At 49.0% G+C, this 26,620-nt stretch overlaps 1 protein-coding gene across 1 annotated transcript in view; it reads right to left on the reverse strand.

The window, feature by feature from the left end:
• megf11 (multiple EGF-like-domains 11) overlaps positions 1 to 26,620 on the reverse strand; it is a 496,621-nt gene that overhangs the window by 201,743 nt on the left and 268,258 nt on the right. The window contains exons 5-7 of the mRNA XM_065002744.1: positions 26,039 to 26,285; positions 25,351 to 25,471; positions 13,371 to 13,507 (exon numbers count right to left, since the gene is read on the reverse strand). Coding sequence (XP_064858816.1) covers positions 13,371 to 13,507; positions 25,351 to 25,471; positions 26,039 to 26,285 — 505 coding nt within the window. The remainder of the gene's footprint in view (positions 1 to 13,370; positions 13,508 to 25,350; positions 25,472 to 26,038; positions 26,286 to 26,620) is intronic.

Genomic DNA, 26,620 nt, shown 5'->3' on the forward strand with positions numbered 1-26,620 from the left:
AGTCTGAGGGAACTGAAGAGAAGGTAGCCTGCCCTGGTAGCTCAGTCTGAGGGAACTGAAGAGAAGGTAGCCTGCCCTGGTAGCTCAGTCTGAGGGAACTGAAGAGAAGGTAGCCTGCCCTGGTAGCTCAGTCTGAGGGAACTGAAGAGATCTGATAACTCTACCCTGGTAGTAGTCTGAGGGAACTGAAGAGAAGGTAGCCCTGCCTGGTAGTTCAGTCTGAGGGAACTGAAGAGAAGGTAGCCTGCCCTGGTAGCTCAGTCTGAGGGAACTGAAGAGAAGGTAGCCTGCCCTGGTAGCTCAGTCTGAGGGAACTGAAGAGAAGGTAGCCTGCCCTGGTAGTTCAGTCTGAGGGAACTGAAGAGAAGGTAGCCTGCCCTGGTAGCTCAGTCTGAGGGAACTGAAGAGAAGGTAGCCTGCCCTGGTAGTTCAGTCTGAGGGAACTGAAGAGAAGGTAGCCTGCCCTGGTAGCTCAGTCTGAGGGAACTGAAGAGAAGGTAGCCTGCCCTGGTAGCTCAGTCTGAGGGAACTGAAGAGAAGGTAGCCTGCCCTGGTAGCTCAGTCTGAGGGAACTGAAGAGAAGGTAGCCTGCCCTGGTAGTTCAGTCTGAGGGAACTGAAGAGAAGGTAGCCTGCCCTGGTAGTTCAGTCTGAGGGAACTGAAGAGAAGGTAGCCTGCCCTGGTAGCTCAGTCTGAGGGAACTGAAGAGAAGGTAGCCTGCCCTGGTAGTTCAGTCTGAGGGAACTGAAGAGAAGGTAGCCTGCCCTGGTAGCTCAGTCTGAGGAACTGAAGAGAAGGTAGCCTGCCCTGGTAGTTCAGTCTGAACTGGAACTGAAGAGAAGGTAGCCTGCCCTGGTAGCTCAGTCTGAGGGAACTGAAGAGAAGGTAGCCTGCCCTGGTAGCTCAGTCTGAGGGAACTGAAGAGATCTGATAACCTGCCCTGGTAGTTCAGTCTGAGGGAACTGAAGAGAAGGTAGCCTGCCCTGGTAGCTCAGTCTGAGGGAACTGAAGAGAAGGTAGCCTGCCCTGGTAGCTCAGTCTGAGGGAACTGAAGAGATCTGATAACCTGCCCTGGTAGTTCAGTCTGAGGGAACTGAAGAGAAGGTAGCCTGCCCTGGTAGTTCAGTCTGAGGGAACTGAAGAGAAGGTAGCCTGCCCTGGTAGCTCAGTCTGAGGGAACTGAAGAGAAGGTAGCCTGCCCTGGTAGCCAGGAACTGAAGAGAAGGTAGCCTGCCCTGGTAGCTCAGTCTGAGGGAACTGAAGAGAAGGTAGCCTGCCCTGGTAGCTCAGTCTGAGGGAACTGAAGAGAAGGTAGCCTGCCCTGGTAGCTCAGTCTGAGGGAACTGAAGAGAAGGTAGCCTGCCCTGGTAGTTCAGTCTGAGGGAACTGAAGAGAAGGTAGCCTGTCCTGGTAGCTCAGTCTGAGGGAACTGAAGAGAAGGTAGCCTGCCCTGGTAGTTCAGTCTGAGGGAACTGAAGAGAAGGTAGCCTGCCCTGGTAGTAGCCTGCCCTGGTAGCTCAGTCTGAGGGAACTGAAGAGAAGGTAGCCTGCCCTGGTAGTTCTCTGAGTAGCCTGCCCTGGTAGTTCAGTCTGAGGAACTGAAGAGAAGGTAGCCTGCCCTGGTAGCTCAGTCTGAGGGAACTGAAGAGAAGGTAGCCTGCCCTGGTAGCTCAGTCTGAGGGAACTGAAGAGAAGCCTGCCCTAGCCTGCCCTGGTAGCCTGCCCTTGTAGCTCAGTCTGAGGGAACTGAAGAGAAGGTAGCCTGCCCTTGTAGCTCAGTCTGAGGGAACTGAAGAGAAGGTAGCCTGCCTTGTAGCTCAGTCTGAGGGAACTGAAGAGAAGGTAGCCTGCCCTGGTAGTTCAGTCTGAGGGAACTGAAGAGAAGGTAGCCTGCCCTGGTAGTTCAGTCTGAGGGAACTGAAGAGAAGGTAGCCTGCCCTGGTAGTTCAGTCTGAGGGAACTGAAGAGAAGGTAGCCTGCCCTGGTAGTTCAGTCTGAGGGAACTGAAGAGAAGAGCCTGCCCTGGTAGTTCAGTCTGAGGGAACTGAAGAGAAGGTAGCCTGCCCTGGTAGTTCAGTCTGAGGGAACTGAAGAGAAGGTAGCCTGCCCTGGTAGTTCAGTCTGAGGGAACTGAAGAGATCTGATAACCTGCCCTGGTAGCTCAGTCTGAGGGAACTGAAGAGAAGGTAGCCTGCCCTGAGCTCAGTCTGAGGGAACTGAAGAGAAGGTAGCCTGCCCTGGTAGCTCAGTCTGAGGGAACTGAAGAGAAGGTAGCCTGCCCTGGTAGCTCAGTCTGAGGGAACTGAAGAGATCTGATAACCTGCCCTGGTAGCTCAGTCTGAGGGAACTGAAGAGAAGGTAGCCTGCCCTGGTAGCTCAGTCTGAGGGAACTGAAGAGAAGGTAGCCTGCCCTGGTAGTTCAGTCTGAGGGAACTGAAGAGAAGGTAGCCTGCCCTGGTAGCTCAGTCTGAGGGAACTGAAGAGAAGGTAGCCTGCCCTGGTAGCTCAGTCTGAGGGAACTGAAGAGAAGGTAGCCTGCCCTGGTAGCTCAGTCTGAGGGAACTGAAGAGATCTGATAACCTGCCCTGGTAGCTCAGTCTGAGGGAACTGAAGAGAAGGTAGCCTGCCCTGGTAGCTCAGTCTGAGGGAACTGAAGAGAAGGTAGCCTGCCCTGGTAGCTCAGTCTGAGGGAACTGAAGAGATCTGATAACCTGCCCTGGTAGCTCAGTCTGAGGGAACTGAAGAGAAGGTAGCCTGCCCTGGTAGCTCAGTCTGAGGGAACTGAAGAGAAGGTAGCCTGCCCTGGTAGTTCAGTCTGAGGGAACTGAAGAGAAGGTAGCCTGCCCTGGTAGCTCAGTCTGAGGGAACTGAAGAGAAGGTAGCCTGCCCTGGTAGCTCAGTCTGAGGGAACTGAAGAGAAGGTAGCCTGCCCTGGTAGCTCAGTCTGAGGGAACTGAAGAGAAGGTAGCCTGCCCTGGTAGCTCAGTCTGAGGGAACTGAAGAGAAGGTAGCCTGCCCTGGTAGTTCAGTCTGAGGGAACTGAAGAGAAGGTAGCCTGCCCTGGTAGTTCAGTCTGAGGGAACTGAAGAGAAGGTAGCCTGCCCTGGTAGCTCAGTCTGAGGGAACTGAAGAGATCTGATAACCTGCCCTGGTAGCTCAGTCTGAGGGAACTGAAGAGAAGGTAGCCTGCCCTGGTAGTTCAGTCTGAGGGAACTGAAGAGATCTGATAACCTGCCCTGGTAGTTCAGTCTGAGGGAACTGAAGAGAAGGTAGCCTGCCCTGGTAGCTCAGTCTGAGGGAACTGAAGAGATCTGATAACCTGCCCTGGTAGTTCAGTCTGAGGGAACTGAAGAGATCTGATAACCTGCCCTGGTAGTTCAGTCTGAGGGAACTGAAGAGAAGGTAGCCTGCCCTGGTAGCTCAGTCTGAGGGAACTGAAGAGAAGGTAGCCTGCCCTGGTAGCTCAGTCTGAGGGAACTGAAGAGAAGGTAGCCTGCCCTGGTAGCTCAGTCTGAGGGAACTGAAGAGAAGGTAGCCTGCCCTGGTAGCTCAGTCTGAGGGAACTGAAGAGAAGGTAGCCTGCCCTGGTAGTTCAGTCTGAGGGAACTGAAGAGATCTGATAACCTGCCCTGGTAGTTCAGTCTGAGGGAACTGAAGAGAAGGTAGCCTGCCCTGGTAGCTCAGTCTGAAGAGATCTGATAACCTGCCCTGGTAGTTCAGTCTGAGGGAACTGAAGAGATCTGATAACCTGCCCTGGTAGTTCAGTCTGAGGGAACTGAAGAGAAGGATAACCTGCCCTGGTAGCTCAGTCTGAGGGAACTGAAGAGAAGGTAGCCTGCCCTGGTAGCTCAGTCTGAGGGAACTGAAGAGAAGGTAGCCTGCCCTGGTAGCTCAGTCTGAGGGAACTGAAGAGAAGGTAGCCTGCCCTGGTAGCTCAGTCTGAGGGAACTGAAGAGAAGGTAGCCTGCCCTGGTAGCTCAGTCTGAGGGAACTGAAGAGAAGGTAACCTGCCCTGGTAGTTCAGTCTGAGGGAACTGAAGAGAAGGTCTGATAACCTGCCTGGTAGCTTCAGTCTGAACTGAAGAGAGGTAGCCTGCTGAAGAGGGAACTGAAGAGAAGGTAGCCTGCCCTGGTAGCTCAGTCTGAGGGAACTGAAGAGAAGGTAGCCTGCCCTGGTAGCTCAGTCTGAGGGAACTGAAGAGAAGGTAGCCTGCCCTGGTAGCTCAGTCTGAGGGAACTGAAGAGAAGGTAGCCTGCCCTGGTAGCTCAGTCTGAGGGAACTGAAGAGAAGGTAGCCTGCCCTGGTAGCTCAGTCTGAGGGAACTGAAGAGAAGGTAGCCTGCCCTGGTAGCTCAGTCTGAGGGAACTGAAGAGAAGGTAGCCTGCCCTGGTAGCTCAGTCTGAGGGAACTGAAGAGAAGGTAGCCTGCCCTGGTAGCTCAGTCTGAGGGAACTGAAGAGGAAGGTAGCCTGCCCTGGTAGCTCAGTCTGAACTGAAGGAGCCTGCCCTGGTAGCTGTCTGAGGGAACTGAAGAAAGGTAGCCTGCCCTGGTAGCTCAGTCTGAGGGAACTGAAGAGAAGGTAGCCTGCCCTGGTAGCTCAGTCTGAGGGAACTGAAGAGAAGGTAGCCTGCCTGGAGAAGTCTGAGGGAACTGAAGAGAGGTAGCCTGCCCTGGTAGCTCAGTCTGAGGGAACTGAAGAGAAGGTAGCCTGCCCTGGTAGCTCAGTCTGAGGGAACTGAAGAGAAGGTAGCCTGCCCTGGTAGCTCAGTCTGAGGGAACTGAAGAGAAGGTAGCCTGCCCTGGTAGTTCAGTCTGAGGGAACTGAAGAGAAGGTAGCCTGCCCTGGTAGTTCAGTCTGAGGAACTGAAGAGAAGGTAGCCTGCCCTGGTAGTTCAGTCAGTCTGAGGGAACTGAAGAGAAGGTAGCCTGCCCTGGTAGTTCAGTCTGAGGGAACTGAAGAGAAGGTAGCCTGCCCTGGTAGTTCAGTCTGAGGGAACTGAAGAGAAGGTAGCCTGCCCTGGTAGTTCAGTCTGAGGGAACTGAAGAGAAGGTAGCCTGCCCTGGTAGTTCAGTCTGAGGGAACTGAAGAGAAGGTAGCCTGCCCTGGTAGTTCAGTCTGGGGAACTGAAGAGAAGGTAGCCTGCCCTGGTAGTTCAGTCTGAGGGAACTGAAGAGAAGGTAGCCTGCCCTGGTAGTTCAGTCTGAGGGAACTGAAGAGAAGGTAGCCTGCCCTGGTAGTTCAGTCTGAGGGAACTGAAGAGAAGGTAGCCTGCCCTGGTAGCTCAGTCTGAGGGAACTGAAGAGAAGGTAGCCTGCCCTGGTAGTTCAGTCTGAGGGAACTGAAGAGAAGGTAGCCTGCCCTGGTAGTTCAGTCTGAGGGAACTGAAGAGAAGGTAGCCTGTATTTATTAAATGTAACCTTTATTGAACTTGGCAAGTCAGTTAATAAGAACATATTAGTATTCACAATGACAGTGTAGTCTGTTACCTATATACAGTAGTGTAGTCTGTCCTAAATGGTTCCCTATATACAGTAGTGTAGTCTGTCCTAAATGGTTTACTGTTACCTACACTACTGTTCAAAAGTTTTGGGTCACTTAAAAATGTCCTTGTTTTTGAAAGAAAAGCAATTTTTATGTCCATTAAAATAACATCAAATTGATCAGAAATACAGTGTAGACATTGTTAATGTTGTAAATGACTCTTGTAGCTGGAAACGGCTGATTGTTTAATGGAATATCTACAGAGGCCCATTATCAACAACCATCACTCCTGTGTTCCAATGGAATATCTACAGAGGCCCATTATCAACAACCATCACTCCTGTGTTCCAATGGAATATCTACAGAGGCCCATTATCAACAACCATCACTCCTGTGTTCCAATGGAATATCTACAGAGGCCCATTATCAACAACCATCACTCCTGTGTTCCAATGGAATATCTACAGAGGCCCATTATCAACAACCATCACTCCTGTGTTCCAATGGAATATCTACAGAGGCCCATTATCAACAACCATCACTCCTGTGTTCCAATGGAATATCTACAGAGGCCCATTATCAACAACCATCACTCCTGTGTTCCAATGGAATATCTACAGAGGCCCATTATCAACAACCATCACTCCTGTGTTCCAATGGAATATCTACAGAGGCCCATTATCAACAACCATCACTCCTGTGTTCCAATGGAATATCTACAGAGGCCCATTATCAACAACCATCACTCCTGTGTTCCAATGGAATATCTACAGAGGCCCATTATCAACAACCATCACTCCTGTGTTCCAATGGAATATCTACAGAGGCCCATTATCAACAACCATCACTCCTGTGTTCCAATGGCACATTGTGTTAGCTAATCCAAGTTTATCATTTCTAAAGGCTAATTGATCATTAGAAAACCCTTATTATAATGTTGTTCTAATTAAAGAAGCAATAAAACTGTCCTTCTTTAGACTAGTTGAGTATCTGGAGCATCAGGATTTTGTGGGTTCGATTACAGCCTCAAAATGTCCAGAAACAAAGAACTTTCTTCTGAAACTCGTCAGTCTATTCTTGTTCTGAGAAATGAAGGCTATTCCATGCAAAAAATTGCCAAGAAACTGAAAGTCTCGTACAACGCTGTGCATTACTCCCTTCACAGAACAGCGCAAACTGTCTCTAACCAGAATAGAAAGGTTGGGAGGTTCCCCGGTGCACAACTGAGCAGCTATTTTCTGGTCTCTCCAGAAATGTTCAATCTGGTTCAAGTTTGGGCTCTGGCTGGGCCACTCAAGGACATTCTTTGACTTGTCCAGAAGCCACTCCTGCGTTGTCTTGGCTGTGTGCTTAGGGTCGTTGTCCTGTTGGAAGGTGAACCGTCACCCCAGTCTGAGGTCCTGAGTGCTCCGGAGCAGGTTTTCATCAAGGATCTCTCTGTACCTGGTTCCGTTCATCTTTCCCTCAATCCTGACTAGTCTCCCAGGCCCTGCCCGCTGAGAAACATCCCCCACAGTGTGATGCTTCCATCACCATGCTTCACCGTAGGGATGGTGCCAGGTTTCCTCCAGACGTGACTCTTGGCATTTAGGCCAAAGAGTTCAATCTTGGACTTCATCAGACAAGAGAATCTTGTTTCAAAGGGTCTGAATACTTACGTAAATAAGGTATATCTGTATAAAACATTTTTTTGCAAAGAGTGAAAAAGAAATCTAGGCTAGCATTTTTTCGCTTTGTCATTATGGGGAAATTGTGTGTAGTATTTGATTCATCCGAAAAGCAGAACTTAATATTTGGTACAGAAACCGTTGTTTGCAATTTACAGAGATCATACGTTTTCTGTAGTTCTTGACCAGGTTTGCACACACTGCAGCAGAGATTTTGGCCCACTCCTCCATACAGACCTTCTCCAGATCCTTCAGGTTTCGGGGCTGTCACTGAGCAATACGGACTTTCAGCTCCCTCCAAAGATGTTCTATTGGGTTCAGGTCTGGAGACTGGCTAGGCCACTCCAGGACCTTGAGATGCTTCTTACGGAGCCACTCCTTAGTTGCCCTGGCTGTGTGTTTCGGGTTATTGTCATGCTGGAAGACCCAGCCACGACCCATCTTCAATGCTCTTACTGAGGGAACAAGGTTGTTGGCCAAAATCTTGCGATACATGGCCCCATCCATCCTCCCCTCAATACGGTGCAGTCGTCCTGTCCCCTTTGCAGAAAAGCATCCCCGAAGAATGATGTTTCCACCTCCATGCTTCACGGTTGGGATGGTCTTCTTGGGGTTGTACACATCCTTCTTCTTCCTCCAAACACGGCGAGTGGAGTTTAGACCAAAACGCTCTATTTTTGTCTCATCAGATCACATGGCCTTCTCCCATTCCTCCTCTGGAACATCCAGATGGTCATTGGCAAACTTCAGACGGGCCTGGACATGCGCTGGCTTGAGCAGGGGGACCTTGCGTGCGCTGCAGGATTTTAATCCATGACGGGGTAGTCTGTTACTAATGGTTTTCTTTGAGACTGTGGTCCCAGCTCTCTTCAGGTCATTGACCAGGTCCTGCCGTGTAGTTCTGGGCTGATCCCTCACCTTCCTCATGATCATTGATGCCCCACGAGGTGAGATCTTGCATGGAGCCCCAGACCGAGGGTGATTGACCATCATCTTGAACTTCTTCCATTTTCTAATAATTGTGCCAACAGTTGTTGCCTTCTCACCAAGCTGCTTGCCTATTGTCCTGTAGCCCATCCCAGACTTGTGCAGGTCATGTCCTTACACAGCTCTCTGGTCTTGGCCATTGTGGAGAGGTTGGAGTCTGTTTGACTGAGTGTGTGGACAGGTGTCTTTTATACAGGTAACGAGTTCAAACAGGTGCCGTTAATACAGGTAATGAGTGGAGAACAGGAGGGGTTCTTAAAGAAAACCTAACAGGTCTGTGAGAGCCGAAATTCTTACTGGTTGGTAGGTGATCAAATACTTATGTCATGCAATAAAATGCAAATGAATTACTTAAAAATCAAACAATGTGATTTTCTGGATTTTTGTTTTAGATTCCGTCTCTCACAGTTGAAGTGTACCTATGATACAGACCTCTACATGCTTTGTAAGTAGGAAAACCTGCAAAATCGGCAGTGTATCAAATACTTGTTCTCCCCACTGTATATACTGTACGCACGGTCACTGTGGGGACGTCATTGTCGAATAATTTATTCATGAAGCTGGTGACTCCTTAATGCCATCAGAACATATTCCAGTCTGTGCTAACAAAACAGTCCTGTAGCTTAGCATCCATTTCATCTAACCACTTTAGTATTGAATGCGTCACTGGTAATTGCTGTTTGAGTTTTTGCTTGTAAACAGGAATCAGGAGAATAGAGTTATAGTCAGATTTGCCAAATGGAGGGTCGAGCGAGAGCTTTGTATGGGTTTTTGTGTGTAGAGTAACCCCACTAGCCTAGATTTATCCTAACCATGCTAGTCTAGATGTATCCTAACCCCGCTAGTCTAGATTCATCCTAACCATTCTAGTCTAGATTTATCCTAACCCTGCTAGTCTAGATGTATCCTAACCCCGCTAGTCTAGATTCATCCTAACCATTCTAGTCTAGATTCATCCTACCATTCTAGTCTAGATTCATCCTACCATTCTAGTCTAGATTCATCCTACCATTCTAGTCTAGATTCATCCTAACCATTCTAGTCTAGATGTATCCTAACCCCGTAGTCTAGATTCATCCTAACCATTCTAGTCTAGATGTATCCTAACCCCGGTAGTCTAGATTCATCCTAACCCCGCTAGTCTAGATTCATCCTAACCCCGCTAGTCTAGATTTATCCTAACCATTCTAGTCTAGATGTATCCTAACCCTGCTAGTCTAGATTTATCCTAACCATTCTAGTCTAGATTTATCCTAACCATTCTAGTCTAGATTTATCCTAACCCCGCTAGTCTAGATTCATCCTAACCCCGCTAGTCTAGATTCATCCTAACCCCGCTAGTCTAGATTTATCCTAACCATTCTAGTCTAGATGTATCCTAACCCCGCTAGTCTCGATTCATCCTAATCCCGCTAGTCTCGATTCATCCTAACCCCGCTAGTCTCGATTCATCCTAACCCCGCTAGTCTAGATTCATCCTAACCATTCTAGTCTAGATTTATCCTAACCCCGCTAGTCTAGATTTATCCTAACCCCGCTAGTCTAGATTTATCCTAACCATGCTAGTCTAGATTTATCCTAACCATTCTAGTCTAGATGTATCCTAACCATGCTAGTCTAGATTTATCCTAACCATTCTAGTCTAGATTTATCCTAACCCTGCTAGTCTAGATTCATCCTAACCATTCTAGTCTAGATTTATCCTAACCCCGCTAGTCTAGATTCATCCTAACCATTCTAGTCTAGATGTATCCTAACCCCGTGGTCTAGATTCATCCTAACCATTCTAGTCTAGATTTATCCTAACCATTCTAGTCTAGATGTATCCTAACCCCGCTAGTCTAGATTCATCCTAACCATTCTAGTCTAGATTTATCCTAACCCCGCTAGTCTCGATTCATCCTAACCATTCTAGTCTAGATTCATCCTAACCCCGCTAGTCTAGATTCATCCCAACCATTCTAGTCTAGATGTATCCTAACCATTCTAGTCTAGATTTATCCTAACCCTGCTAGTCTAGATTCATCCTAACCATTCTACTCTAGATTTATCCTAACCATTCTAGTCTAGATGTATCCTAACCCCGCTAGTCTAGATTCATCCTAACCATTCTAGTCTAGATTTATCCTAACCCCGCTAGTCTAGATGTATCCTAACCCCGGTAGTCTAGATTCGTCCCAACCCCGTAGTCTAGATGTGTCCTAACCCCGGTAGTCTAGATTCATCCCAACCCCGTAGTCTAGATGTATCCTAACCCCGCTAGTCTAGATTCATCCTAACCCCGCTAGTCTAGATTTATCCTAACCCCGCTAGTCTCGATTCATCCTAACCCCGCTAGTCTAGATTCATCCTAACCCCGCTAGTCTAGATTTATCCTAACCCCGCTAGTCTAGATTCATCCTAACCATTCTAGTCTAGATTTATCCTAACCCCGCTAGTCTAGATTTATCCTAACCCCGCTAGTCTAGATGTATCCTAACCATGCTAGTCTAGATTCATCCTAACCCCGCTAGTCTAGATGTGTCCTAACCCCGGTAGTCTAGATTCATCCCAACCCCGTAGTCTAGATGTATCCTAACCCCGCTAGTCTAGATTCATCCTAACCCCGCTAGTCTAGATTCATCCTAACCCCGCTAGTCTCGATTCATCCTAACCCCGCTAGTCTAGATTCATCCTAACCCCGCTAGTCTAGATTCATCCTAACCCCGCTAGTCTAGATTCATCCTAACCATGCTAGTCTAGATTTATCCTAACCCCGCTAGTCTCGATTCATCCTAACCCCGCTAGTCTAGATTTATCCTAACCCCGCTAGTCTCGATTCATCCTAACCCCGCTAGTCTAGATTTATCCTAACCCCGCTAGTCTCGATTCATCCTAACCCCGCTAGTCTCGATTCATCCTAACCATGCTAGTCTAGATTTATCCTAACCATGCTAGTCTCGATTCATCCTAACCCCGCTAGTCTAGATTCATCCTAACCCCGCTAGTCTCGATTCATCCTAACCCCGCTAGTCTCGATTCATCCTAACCATGCTAGCCTAGATTCATCCTAACCCCGCTAGTCTAGATTCATCCTAACCCCGCTAGTCTAGATTCATCCTAACCCCGCTAGTCTAGATTCATCCTAACCCCGCTAGTCTAGATTTATCCTAACCCCGCTAGTCTCGATTCATCCTAACCCCGCTAGTCTAGATTTATCCTAACCCCGCTAGTCTCGATTCATCCTAACCATTCTAGTCTAGATGTATCCTAACCCCGCTAGTCTAGATTTATCCTAACCCCGCTAGTCTCGATTCGTCCTAACCCCGTAGTCTAGATGTGTCCTAACCCCGGTAGTCTAGATTCATCCTAACCCCGCTAGTCTCGATTCATCCTAACCCCGCTAGTCTCGATTCATCCTAACCCCGCTAGTCTAGATTCATCCCAACCCCGTAGTCTAGATGTATCCTAACCCCGCTAGTCTAGATTCATCCCAACCCCGTAGTCTAGATGTATCCTAACCCCGCTAGTCTAGATTCATCCTAACCCCGCTAGTCTCGATTCATCCTAACCCCGCTAGTCTCGATTCATCCTAACCCCGCTAGTCTCGATTCATCCTAACCCCGCTAGTCTCGATTCATCCTAACCCCGCTAGTCTCGATTCATCCTAACCCCGCTAGTCTCGATTCATCCTAACCCCGCTAGTCTAGATTCATCCTAACCCCGCTAGTCTAGATTCATCCTAACCCCGCTAGTCTCGATTCATCCTAACCCCGCTAGTCTAGATTTATCCTAACCCCGCTAGTCTCGATTCATCCTAACCCCGCTAGTCTCGATTCATCCTAACCCCGCTAGTCTAGATGTATCCTAACCCCGCTAGTCTAGATTCATCCTAACCCCGCTAGTCTCGATTCATCCTAACCCCGCTAGTCTCGATTCATCCTAACCCCGCTAGTCTCGATTCATCCTAACCCCGCTAGTCTCGATTCATCCTAACCCCGCTAGTCTAGATGTATCCTAACCCCGCTAGTCTAGATTCATCCTAACCCCGCTAGTCATCCTAACCCCGATTCATCCTAACCCCGCTAGTCTCGATTCATCCTAACCCCGCTAGTCTAGATTCATCCTAACCCCGCTAGTCTAGATTCATCCTAACCCCGCTAGTCTCGATTCATCCTAACCCCGCTAGTCTCGATTCATCCTAACCCCGCTAGTCTAGATTCATCCTAACCCCGCTAGTCTCGATTCATCCTAACCCCGCTAGTCTCGATTCATCCTAACCCCGCTAGTCTAGATTCATCCTAACCCCGCTAGTCTCGATTCATCCTAACCCCGCTAGTCTAGATTCATCCTAACCCCGCTAGTCTAGATTCATCCTAACCCCGCTAGTCTAGATTCATCCTAACCATGCTAGTCTAGATTTATCCTAACCCCGCTAGTCTCGATTCATCCTAACCCCGCTAGTCTAGATTTATCCTAACCCCGCTAGTCTCGATTCATCCTAACCCCGCTAGTCTAGATTTATCCTAACCCCGCTAGTCTCGATTCATCCTAACCCCGCTAGTCTCGATTCATCCTAACCATGCTAGTCTAGATTTATCCTAACCATGCTAGTCTCGATTCATCCTAACCCCGCTAGTCTCGATTCATCCTAACCATGCTAGCCTAGATTTTGATCACATTAATTATAATGAAAATCGTGGCTATGATAAGAATAAGGTCTGTTGTATGATTGTAATTCACCCTCCACCAACTGTAGCCTGCTGTGCACTGGCACTACACAGCGATGTGGTCACACCACCAGCCTTATCCCTTATGTTTCACAGGGAGTTAAGAGCAGTAAGTGACCGGCCATGACCCGGAGACCCATGGGGCGATGCACAATTGGCCCAGCATCGTCCGGGTTAGGCGAGGGTTTGGCCGGCAGGGATATCCTTGTCCCATCGCGCACTAGTGATTCCTGTAGCTTTGCCGGCCGCAGTGCGCGCTGACACGGTCGCCAGGTGTACGGTGTTTCCTCCGACACATTGGTGTGGCTGGCTTCCGGGTTAAGTGGGCATTGTGTCAAGAAGCAGTGCGGCTTGGTTGGGTTGTGTTTCGGAGAAAGACGCACGGCTCTCGACCTTTTGCCTCTCCCAAATTCGTTCGGGAGTTGCAGCGATGAGGCAAGACTGTAACTACCAATTGGATACCGGGACATTGAGGAGAAAAAGGGCGTTAAAAAAAGAGAGTGGTAATAAACTACATGACGTACCTCCGTCCACTGTAACCTGGGGTACACTGGCACTGACCAGCGACATGGTCACACAGTCCACCATTAAGGCAGGAGCAGTCCTTGCTGCAGTTGATGCCATACTTGCCCACTTGGCACGGCTGGGCACACACTGAGCCCTGAGGAACACAACCAGAATATATATATACTGGATCAGACACTGAGCCCTGAGGAACACAACCAGAATATATATAGTGGATCAGACACTGAGCCCTGAGGAACACAACCAGAATATATATAGTGGATCAGACACTGAGCCCTGAGGAACACAACCAGAATATATATACTGGATCAGACACTGAGCCCTGAGGAACACAACCAGAATATATATACTGGATAAGACACTGAGCCCTGAGGAACACAACCAGAATATATATACTGGATCAGACACTGAGCCCTGAGGAACACAACCAGAATATATATAGTGGATCAGACACTGAGCCCTGAGGAACACAACCAGAATATATATACTGGATCAGACACTGAGCCCTGAGGAACACAACCAGAATATATATATACTGGATCAGACACTGAGCCCTGAGGAACACAACCAGAATATATATATACTGGATCAGACACTGAGCCCTGAGGAACACAACCAGAATATATATATACTGGATCAGACACTGAGCCCTGAGGAACACAACCAGAATATATATATACTGGATCAGACACTGAGCCCTGAGGAACACAACCAGAATATATATATACTGGATCAGACACTGAGCCCTGAGGAACACAACCAGAATATATATAGTGGATCAGACACTGAACCCTGAGGAACACAACCAGAATATATATACTGGATCAGACACAAAGGAAAACAGACTGGGGGTATGACAGAGTGAGGAAAAAGAGAGGAAGTTGAAGAGGAAGAACACAGGAACACAGACTAGGGGTATAACAGAGTGAGGGAGAGGAAGTTGAGGAGGAAGAACACAGGAAAACAGACTGGGGGTATGACAGAGTGAGGGAGAAGAGAGGAAGTTGAAGAGGAAGAACACAGGAACACAGACTAGGGGTATGACAGAGTGAGGGAGAGGAAGTTGAGGAGGAAGAATACAGGAACACAGACTAGGGGTATGACAGAGTGAGGAAGAGGAAGTTGGGGAGGAAGAACACAGGAACACAGACTGGGGGTATGACAGAGTGAGGAAGAGGAAGTTGGGGAGGAAGAACACAGGGACACAGACTAGGGGTATGACAGAGTGAGGGAGAAGAGAGGAAGTTGAAGAGGAAGAACACAGGAACACAGACTAGGGGTATAACAGAGTGAGGAAGAAGAGAGGAAGTTGAAGAGGAAGAACACAGGAACAAAGACTAGGGGTATGACAGAGTGAGGAAGAAGAGAGGAAGTTGAGGAGGAAGAACACAGGAACACAGACTAGGGGTATGACAGAGTGAGGAAGAAGAGAGGAAGTTGAGGAGGAAGAACACAGGAACACAGACTAGGGGTATGACAGAGTGAGGAAGAAGAGAGGAAGTTGAAGAGGAAGAACACAGGAACACAGACTAGGGGTATGACAGAGTGAGGGAGAAGAGAGGAAGTTGAGGAGGAAGAACACAGGAACACAGACTGGGGGTATGACAGAGTGAGGAAGAGGAAGTTGAGGAGGAAGAATACAGGAAAACAGACTAGGGGTATGACAGAGTGAGGAAGAAGAGGAGGAAGAACACAGGAAAACAGACTAGGGGTATGACAGAGTGAGGAAGAAGAGAGGAAGTTGAGGAGGAAGAACACAGGAACACAGACTAGGGGTATGACAGAGTGAGGAAGAGGAGGAAGAACACAGGGACACAGACTAGGGGTATGACAGAGTGAGGAAGAGGAGGAAGAACACAGGAACACAGACTAGGGGTATGACAGAGTGAGGGAGAGGAAGTTGAGGAGGAAGAACACAGGAAAACAGACTAGGGGTATGACAGAGTGAGGAAGAGGAAGTTGAGGAGGAAGAACACAGGGAAACAGACTAGGGGTATGACAGAGTGAGGAAGAGGAAGTTGAAGAGGAAGAACACAGGAAAACAGACTAGGGGTATGACAGAGTGAGGAAGAGGAAGTTGAAGAGGAAGAACACAGGAAAACAGACTAGGGGTATGACAGAGTGAGGAAGAAGAGAGGAAGTTGAGGAGGAAGAACACAGGAAAACAGACTAGGGGTATGACAGAGTGAGGAAGAGGAAGTTGAAGAGGAAGAACACAGGAAAACAGACTAGGGGTATGACAGAGTGAGGAAGAAGAGAGGAAGTTGAGGAGGAAGAACACAGGAAAACAGACTAGGGGTATGGCAGAGTGAGGAAGAAGAGGAGGAAGAACACAGGAACACAGACTAGGGGTATGACAGAGTGAGGGAGAAGAGAGGAAGTTGAGGAGGAAGAACACAGGAAAACAGACTAGGGGTATGACAGAGTGAGGGAGAAGAGAGGAAGTTGAGGAGGAAGAACACAGGAAAACAGACTAGGGGTATGACAGAGTGAGGAAGAGGAAGTTGAAGAGGAAGAACACAGGAAAACAGACTAGGGGTATGACAGAGTGAGGAAGAAGAGAGGAAGTTGAGGAGGAAGAACACAGGAAAACAGACTAGGGGTATGACAGAGTGAGGAAGAAGAGGAGGAAGAACACAGGAACACTGACTAGGGGTATGACAGAGTGAGGAAGAGGAGAGGAAGTTGAGGAGGAAGAACACAGGAACACAGACTAGGGGTATGACAGAGTGAGGAAGAAGAGGAGGAAGAACACAGGAACACAGACTAGGGGTATGACAGAGTGAGGAAGAGGAGAGGAAGTTGAGGAGGAAGAACACAGGAACACTGACTAGGGGTATGACAGAGTGAGGAAGAAGAGAGGAAGTTGAGGAGGAAGAACACAGGAAAACAGACTAGGGGTATGACAGAGTGAGGAAGAAGAGGAGGAAGAACACAGGAACACAGACTAGGGGTATGACAGAGTGAGGAAGAGGAGAGGAAGTTGAGTAGGAAGAACACAGGAACACAGACTAGGGGTATGACAGAGTGAGGAAGAGGAAGTTGAGGAGGAAGAACACAGGAACACAGACTAGGGGTATGGCAGAGTGAGGAAGAAGAGAGGAAGTTGAGGAGGAAGAACACAGGAAAACAGACTAGGGGTATGACAGAGTGAGGAAGAGGAAGTTGAGGAGGAAGAACACAGGGAAACAGACTAGGGGTATGACAGAGTGAGGAAGAGGAAGTTGAGGAGGAAGAACACAGGAACACAGACTAGGGGTATGGCAGAGTGAGGAAGAAGAGAGGAAGTTGAGGAGGAAGAACACAGGAACACAGACTAGGGGTATGGCAGAGTGAGGAAGAAGAGAGGAAGTTGAGGAGGAAGAACACAGGAACACAGACTAGGGGTATGACAGAGTGAGGGAGAGGAAGTTGGGGAGGAAGAACACAGGAACACAGACTAGGGGTATGACAGAGTGAGGGAGAGGAAGTTGGGGAGGAAGAACACAGGAACACAGACTAGGGGTATGACAGAGTGAGGGAGAAGAGAGGAAATTGAGAAAGAAGAACACAGGAACACAGACTAGGGGTATGACAGAGTGAGGAAGAAGAGGAAGTTGAGGAGGAAGAACACAGGAACACAGACTAGGGGTATGACAGAGTGAGGAAGAAGAGGAAGTTGAGGAGGAAGAACACAGGAACACGGACTAGGGCTATGACAGAGTGAGGAAGAAGAGAGGAAGTTGAAGAGGAAGAACACAGGAACACGGACTAGGGGTATGGCAGAGTGAGGAAGAGGAAGTTGGGGAGGAAGAACACAGGAAAACAGACTAGGGGTATGACAGAGTGAGGGAGAAGAGAGGAAGTTGAGGAGGAAGAACACAGGAACACAGACTAGGGGTATAACAGAGTGAGGAAGAGGAAGTTGGGGAGGAAGAACACAGGAACACAGACTAGGGCTATGACAGAGTGAGGAAGAAGAGAGGAAGTTGAAGAGGAAGAACACAGGAACACAGACTAGGGGTATGACAGAGTGAGGAAGAGGAAGTTGGGGAGGAAGAACACAGGAACACAGACTAGGGGTATGACAGAGTGAGGAAGAGGAAGTTGAGGAGGAAGAACACAGGAACACAGACTAGGGGTATGACAGAGTGAGGGAGAGGAGGTTGAGGAGGAAGAACACAGGAACACAGACTAGGGGTATGACAGAGTGAGGAAGAGGAAGTTGAGGAGGAAGAACACAGGAACACAGACTAGGGGTATGACAGAGTGAGGAAGAAGAGAGGAAGTTGAGGAGGAAGAACACAGGAAAACAGACTAGGGGTATGACAGAGTGAGGAAGAGGAAGTTGAGAAGGAAGAACACAGGAACACAGACTAGGGGTATGACAGAGTGAGGAAGAAGAGAGGAAGTTGAAGAGGAAGAACACCGGAACACAGACTAGGGGTATGACAGAGTGAGGAAGAGGAAGTTGAGGAGGAAGAACACAGGAACACAGACTAGGGGTATGACAGAGTGAGGAAGAGGAAGTTGAGGAGGAAGAACACAGGAACACAGACTAGGGGTATGACAGAGTGAGGGAGAGGAGGTTGAGGAGGAAGAACACAGGAACACAGACTAGGGGTATGACAGAGTGAGGAAGAGGAAGTTGAGGAGGAAGAACACAGGAACACAGACTAGGGGTATGACAGAGTGAGGGAGAGGAGGTTGAAGAGGAAGAACACAGGAACACAGACTAGGGGTACGACAGAGTGAGGAAGAAGAGAGGAAGTTGAGGAGGAAGAACACAGGAAAACAGACTAGGGGTATGACAGAGTGAGGAAGAAGAGGAGGAAGTTGAAGAGGAAGAACACAGGAACACAGACTAGGGGTATGACAGAGTGAGGAAGAAGAGAGGAAGTTGAGGAGGAAGAACACAGGAACACAGACTAGGGGTATGACAGAGTGAGGGAGAGGAAGTTGAGGAGGAAGAACACAGGAACACAGACTAGGGGTATGACAGAGTGAGGGAGAGGAAGTTGAGGAGGAAGAACACAGGAACACAGACTAGGGGTATGACAGAGTGAGGAAGAAGAGGAGGAAGAACACAGGAACACAGACTAGGGGTTATGACAGAGTGAGGGAGAAGAGAGGAAATTGAGAAAGAAGAACACAGGAACACAGACTAGGGGTATGACAGAGTGAGGAAGAAGAGGAGGAGTTGAGGAGGAAGAACACAGGAACACAGACTAGGGGTATGACAGAGTGAGGAAGAAGAGAGGAAGTTGAGGAGGAAGAACACAGGAACACAGACTAGGGCTATGACAGAGTGAGGAAGAAGAGAGGAAGTTGAAGAGGAAGAACACAGGAACACAGACTAGGGGTATGGCAGAGTGAGGAAGAGGAAGTTGGGGAGGAAGAACACAGGAACAACAGACTAGGGGTATGACAGAGTGAGGGAGAAGAGAGGAAGTTGAGGAGGAAGAACACAGGAACACAGACTAGGGGTATAACAGAGTGAGGAAGAGGAAGTTGGGGAGGAAGAACACAGGAACACAGACTAGGGGTATGACAGAGTGAGGAAGAAGAGAGGAAGTTGAGGAGGAAGAACACAGGAACACAGACTAGGGGTATGACAGAGTGAGGAAGAGGAAGTTGGGGAGGAAGAACACAGGAACACAGACTAGGGGTATGACAGAGTGAGGAAGAGGAAGTTGAGGAGGAAGAACACAGGAACACAGACTAGGGGTATGACAGAGTGAGGGAGAGGAGGTTGAGGAGGAAGAACACAGGAACACAGACTAGGGTATGACAGAGTGAGGAAGAGGAAGTTGAGGAGGAAGAACACAGGAACACAGACTAGGGGTATGACAGAGTGAGGAAGAAAGAGAGGAAGTTGAGGAGGAAGAACACAGGAAACAGACTAGGGGTATGACAGAGTGAGGAAGAGGAAGTTGAGGAGGAAGAACACAGGAACACAGACTAGGGGTATGACAGAGTGAGGAAGAAGAGAGGAAGTTGAGGAGGAAGAACACAGGAACACAGACTAGGGGTATGACAGAGTGAGGGAGAGGAAGTTGAGGAGGAAGAACACAGGAACACAGACTAGGGGTATGACAGAGTGAGGAAGAGGAAGTTGAGGAGGAAGAACACAGGAACACAGACTAGGGGTATGACAGAGTGAGGGAGAGGAAGTTGAGGAGGAAGAGCACAGGAACACAGACTAGGGGTATGACAGAGTGAGGAAGAGGAAGTTGAGGAGGAAGAACACAGGAACACAGACTAGGGGTATGACAGAGTGAGGAAGAGGAAGTTGAAGAGGAAGAACACAGGAACACAGACTAGGGGTATGACAGAGTGAGGAAGAAGAGAGGAAGTTGAGGAGGAAGAACACAGGAAAACAGACTAGGGGTATGACAGAGTGAGGAAGAAGAGGAGGAAGTTGAAGAGGAAGAACACAGGAACACAGACTAGGGGTATGACAGAGTGAGGAAGAAGAGAGGAAGTTGAGGAGGAAGAACACAGGAACACAGACTAGGGGTATGACAGAGTGAGGGAGAGGAAGTTGAGGAGGAAGAACACAGGAACACAGACTAGGGGTATGACAGAGTGAGGGAGAGGAAGTTGAGGAGGAAGAACACAGGAACACAGACTAGGGGTATGACAGAGTGAGGAAGAAGAGGAGGAAGAACACAGGAACACAGACTAGGGTTATGACAGAGTGAGGAAGAAGAGAGGAAGTTGAGGAGGAAGAACACAGGAAAACAGACTAGGGGTATGACAGAGTGAGGAAGAAGAGGAGGAAGTTGAAGAGGAAGAACACAGGAACACAGACTAGGGGTATGACAGAGTGAGGAAGAAGAGAGGAAGTTGAGGAGGAAGAACACAGGAACACAGACTAGGGGTATGACAGAGTGAGGGAGAGGAAGTTGGGGAGGAAGAACACAGGAACACAGACTAGGGGTATGACAGAGTGAGGAAGAAGAGAGGAAGTTGAGGAGGAAGAACACAGGAACAAAGACTAGGGGTATGACAGAGTGAGGAAGAAGAGAGGAAGTTGAGGAGGAAGAACACAGGAACACAGACTAGGGGTATGGCAGAGTGAGGAAGAGGAAGTTGAGGAGGAAGAACACAGGAACACAGACTAGGGGTATGACAGAGTGAGGGAGAAGAGAGGAAGTTGAGGAGGAAGAACACAGGAACACAGACTAGGGGTATGACAGAGTGAGGAAGTTGAGGAGGAAGAACACAGGAACACAGACTAGGGGTATGGCAGAGTGAGGGAGAGGAAGTTGAGGAGGAAGAACACAGGAACACAGACTAGGGGTATGACAGAGTGAGGGAGAAGAGAGGAAGTTGAGGAGGAAGAACACAGGAACACAGACTAGGGGTATGACAGAGTGAGGAAGAAGAGGAGGAAGAACACAGGAACACAGACTAGGGGTATGACAGAGTGAGGGAAGAGAGAGGAAGTTGAGGAGGAAGAACACAGGAACACAGACTAGGGGTATGACAGAGTGAGGGAGAGGAAGTTGAGGAGGAAGAACACAGGAACACAGACTAGGGGTATGACAGAGTGAGGGAGAAGAGAGGAAGTTGAGGAGGAAGAACACAGGAACACAGACTAGGGGTATGACAGAGTGAGGGAGAGGAAGTTGGGGAGGAAGAACACAGGAAAACAGACTAGGGGTATGACAGAGTGAGGGAGAAGAGAGGAAGTTGAGGAGGAAGAACACAGGAACACAGACTAGGGGTATGACAGAGTGAGGAAGAAGAGGAGGAAGAACACAGGAACACAGACTAGGGGTATGACAGAGTGAGGAAGAAGAGAGGAAGTTGAGGAGGAAGAACACAGGAACACAGACTAGGGGTATGACAGAGTGAGGAAGAAGAGAGGAAGTTGAGGAGGAAGAACACAGGAACACAGACTAGGGGTATGACAGAGTGAGGGAGGAAGAGGAAGAACACAGGAACACAGACTTGAGAGGAAGAGAAGAACACAGGAACACAGACTAGGGGTATGACAGAGTGAGGAAGAAGAGGAAGTTGAGGAGGAAGAACACAGGAACACAGACTAGGGGTATGACAGAGTGAGGAAGAGGAAGTTGAGGAGGAAGAACACAGGAACACAGACTAGGGGTATGACAGAGTGAGGAAGAGGAAGTTGGGGAGGAAGAACACAGGAACACAGACTAGGGGTATGACAGAGTGAGGAAGAGGAAGTTGGGGAGGAAGAACACAGGAACACAGACTAGGGGTATGACAGAGTGAGGAAGAGGAAGTTGGGGAGGAAGAACACAGGAACACGGACTAGGGCTATGACAGAGTGAGGGAAGAGAGAAGTTGGGGAGGAAGAACACAGGAACACAGACTAGGGGTATGACAGAGTGAGGGAGAGGAAGTTGGGGAGGAAGAACACAGGAACACAGACTAGGGGTATGACAGAGTGAGGAAGAAGAGGAGGAAGAACACAGGAACACAGACTAGGGGTATGACAGAGTGAGGAAGAGGAAGTTGGGGAGGAAGAACACAGGAACACGGACTAGGGGTATGACAGAGTGAGGGAGAGGAAGTTGGGGAGGAAGAACACAGGAACACAGACTAGGGGTATGACAGAGTGAGGGAGAGGAAGTTGAGGAGGAAGAACACAGGAACACAGACTAGGGGTATGACAGAGTGATGGAGAAGAGGAGGAAGAACACAGGAACACAGACTAGGGGTATGACAGAGTGAGGAAGAGGAAGTTGAGGAGGAAGAACACAGGAACACAGACTAGGGGTATGACAGAGTGAGGAAGAGGAGGTTGAGGAGGAAGAACACAGGAACACAGACTAGGGGTATGACAGAGTGAGGAAGAGGAAGTTGAGGAGGAAGAACACAGGAACACAGACTAGGGGTATGACAGAGTGCGGAAGAAGAGAGGAAGTTGAGGAGGAAGAACACAGGAACACAGACTAGGGGTATGACAGAGTGAGGAAGAGGAGGAAGAACACAGGAAAACAGACTAGGGGTATGACAGAGTGAGGAAGAGGAAGTTGAGGAGGAATAACACAGGAACACAGACTAGGGGTATGACAGAGTGAGGAAGAGGAAGTTGAGGAGGAATAACACAGGAACACAGACTAGGGGTATGACAGAGTGAGGAAGAAGAGGAGGAAGAACACAGGAACACAGACTAGGGGTATGACAGAGTGAGGAAGAGGAAGTTGAAGAGGAAGAACACAGGAACACAGACTAGGGGTATGACAGAGTGAGGAGGAAGAAGAGGAGGAAGAACACAGGAACACAGACTAGGGGTATGACAGAGTGAGGGAGGAGAGAAGTTGAGGAGGAAGAACACAGGAACACAGACTAGGGGTATGACAGAGTGAGGAAGAAGAGAGGAAGTTGAGGAGGAAGAACACAGGAACACAGACTAGGGGTATGACAGAGTGAGGAAGAAGAGGAGGAAGAACACAGGAACACAGACTAGGGGTATGACAGAGTGAGGAAGAAGAGGAGAAGGAAGAACACAGGAACACAGACTAGGGGTATGACAGAGTGAGGAAGAAGAGGAGGAAGAACACAGGAACACAGACTAGGGGTATGACAGAGTGAGGAAGAGGAGAGGAAGTTGAGGAGGAAGAACACAGGAACACAGACTAGGGGTATGACAGAGTGAGGGAGAGGAAGTTGGGGAGGAAGAACACAGGAACACAGACTAGGGGTATGACAGAGTGAGGGAGAAGAGAGGAAATTGAGAAAGAAGAACACAGGAACACAGACTAGGGGTATGACAGAGTGAGGAAGAAGAGGAAGTTGAGGAGGAAGAACAGAGGAACACGGACTAGGGCTATGACAGAGTGAGGAAGAAGAGAGGAAGTTGAAGAGGAAGAACACAGGAACACGGACTAGGGGTATGGCAGAGTGAGGAAGAGGAAGTTGGGGAGGAAGAACACAGGAAAACAGACTAGGGGTATGACAGAGTGAGGGAGAAGAGAGGAAGTTGAGGAGGAAGAACACAGGAACACAGACTAGGGGTATAACAGAGTGAGGAAGAGGAAGTTGGGGAGGAAGAACACAGGAACACAGACTAGGGCTATGACAGAGTGAGGAAGAAGAGAGGAAGTTGAGGAGGAAGAACACAGGAACACAGACTAGGGGTATGACAGAGTGAGGAAGAGGAAGTTGGGGAGGAAGAACACAGGAACACAGACTAGGGGTATGACAGAGTGAGGAAGAAGAGGAGGAAGAACACAGGAACACAGACTAGGGGTATGACAGAGTGAGGAAGAGGAAGTTGGGGAGGAAGAACACAGGAACACAGACTAGGGGTATGACAGAGTGAGGAAGAAGAGAGGAAGTTGAGGAGGAAGAACACAGGAACACAGACTAGGGGTATGGCAGAGTGAGGAAGAAGAGAGGAAGTTGAGGAGGAAGAACACAGGAACACAGCCTAGGGGTATGACAGAGTGAGGACGAGGAAGTTGAAGAGGAAGAACACAGGAACACAGACTAGGGGTATGACAGAGTGAGGACGAGGAAGTTGAAGAGGAAGAACACAGGAAAACAGACTAGGGGTATGACAGAGTGAGGAAGAGGAAGTTGAAGAGGAAGAACACAGGAACACAGACTAGGGGTATGACAGAGTGAGGAAGAAGAGAGGAAGTTGAGGAGGAAGAACACTGGAACAAAGACTAGGGGTATGACAGAGTGAGGAAGAAGAGAGGAAGTTGAAGAGGAAGAACACAGGAACACGGACTATGGGTATGACAGAGTGAGGAAGAAGAGGAGGAAGAACACAGGAACACAGACTAGGGGTATGACAGAGTGAGGAAGAAGAGAGGAAGTTGAAGAGGAAGAACACAGGAACACGGACTATGGGTATGACAGAGTGAGGAAGAAGAGAGGAAGTTGAGGAGGAAGAACACAGGAACACAGACTAGGGGTATGACAGAGTGAGGAAGAAGAGAGGAAGTTGAGGAGGAAGAACACAGGAACACAGACTAGGGGTATGACAGAGTGAGGGAGAGGAAGTTGAGGAGGAAGAACACAGGAACACAGACTAGGGGTATGACAGAGTGAGGAAGAAGAGGAGGAAGAACACAGGAACACAGACTAGGGGTATGACAGAGTGAGGAAGAGGAAGTTGGGGAGGAAGAACACAGGAACACAGACTAGGGGTATGACAGAGTGAGGAAGAAGAGAGGAAGTTGAGGAGGAAGAACACAGGAACACAGCCTAGGGGTATGGCAGAGTGAGGAAGAAGAGAGGAAGTTGAAGAGGAAGAACACAGGAAAACAGACTAGGGGTATGACAGAGTGAGGAAGAGGAGGTTGAGGAGGAAGAACACAGGAACACAGACTAGGGGTATGACAGAGTGAGGAAGAAGAGAGGAAGTTGAGGAGGAAGAACACAGGAACAAAGACTAGGGGTATGACAGAGTGAGGAAGAAGAGAGGAAGTTGAGGAGGAAGAACACAGGAACACAGACTAGGGGTATGACAGAGTGAGGAAGAGGAGGTTGAGGAGGAAGAACACAGGAACAAAGACTAGGGGTATGACAGAGTGAGGAAGAGGAAGTTGAGGAGGAAGAACACAGGGAAACAGACTAGGGGTATGACAGAGTGAGGAAGAGGAGAGGAAGAACACAGGAACACAGACTAGGGGTATGACAGAGTGAGGAAGAGGAAGTTGAGGAGGAAGAACACAGGAAAACAGACTAGGGGTATGACAGAGTGAGGAAGAGGAGGAAGAACACAGGAAAACAGACTAGGGGTATGACAGAGTGAGGAAGAGGAGAGGAAGAACACAGGAACACAGACTAGGGGTATGACAGAGTGAGGAAGAGGAGAGGAAGAACACAGGAACACAGACTAGGGGTATGACAGAGTGAGGAAGAAGAGAGGAAGTTGAGAGGAAGTTGAGGAGGAAGAACACAGGAACACAGACTAGGGGTATGACAGAGTGAGGAAGAAGAGAGGAAGTTGAGAGGAAGTTGAGGAGGAAGAACACAGGAACACAGACTAGGGGTATGTCCTACCGTCCATCCAGCGGGACAGGAACACTCTCCACTAACGTGATGACAGGATCCTCCATTCTGACAGGAACAGCTCTGATCACACTGTTGTCCATGACTACCACTGGGACACCGCTCACCACAGCTAAGGGATAGAACAGATACTGGCTTACAACACACACACACAGATTGTGTGGTATGGTGATATGGGGTGTGTGTGTGTATGTGTGTGGTGTGTGTATGTGTGTGTGGTGTGGTGTGTGTGTGTGTGTGTGTGTGTGTGTGTGTGTGTGTGTGTGTGTGTGTGTGTTTGGTGTGGTGGTGTGTGTGTGTGTGTGTGTGGTGTGTGTGTGTGTGTGTGTGTGGTGTGTGGTGTGGTGTGTGTGTGTGTGTGTGTGGTGGTGTGGTGTGAGTGGTGTGTGGTGTGGTGGTGTGGTGGTGTGTGGTGTGTGTATGTGTGTGTGGTGGTGTGTGTGTGTATGTGTGTGGTGTGGTGTGTGGTGTATGTGTGTGTATGTGTGTGTGGGTGTGTATGTGTGTGTGTGTGTGTGTGTGTGTGTGTGTGTGTGTGTGTGTGTGTGTGTGTGTGTGTGTGTGTGTGTGTGTGTGTGTGTGTGTGTGTGTGTGTGTGTGTGTGTATGTGTGTGTGTGTGTGTGTGTATGTGTGTGTGTGTGTGTGTGTGTGTGTGTGTGTGTGTGTGTCAGTACTGACAAGGCTCCAGAGTATCCCAGAGAACAGATGCAGTCTCCAGTCTGATGATGGCAGGTGGCTCCGTTGAGACACTGGCAGATGAGATGGCAGGCCTTGCCATAGTACCCAGGTTCACAGGGCTCTTCACAGCGCCAACCCTGGTACCCGTCTGTACACACACACGCCCCCGTGATGGGGTTACACTTGCCCTCGTTTTGACACTGGCACCGGTTACTGCAGTGGGGGCCCCAGAAGTCACTCTGACAACCTGGGGACAGAGACACACAGACACAATCAACACAGAACAGAACAGAAAGCAGATCGAGCCGTCGGTGTGTAGCTGGGGTGACAGACCAGACAGACCACTCTGTATATTCACTATTATATAATCACAATGCTCCTCAACTACCAGCCTGGAGACACAGCGGGGGTCAGAGTTCAACAACCAGCCTAGAGAGACAGGGGGGGGTCAGAGTTCAACAACCAGCCTAAAGATACAGGGGGGGTCAGAGTTCAATAGGGAGTTCAACAGCTGAGCTGATCTGAGAGCTGTGCTGAGCTGAGGAAGCAGAGAGCTGAGCTGAGGGAGCAGAGAGCTGAGCT

Source organism: Oncorhynchus nerka, linkage group LG17, assembly GCF_034236695.1.
Source record: "Oncorhynchus nerka isolate Pitt River linkage group LG17, Oner_Uvic_2.0, whole genome shotgun sequence".
NCBI classification, from domain to species: domain Eukaryota; kingdom Metazoa; phylum Chordata; class Actinopteri; order Salmoniformes; family Salmonidae; genus Oncorhynchus; species Oncorhynchus nerka.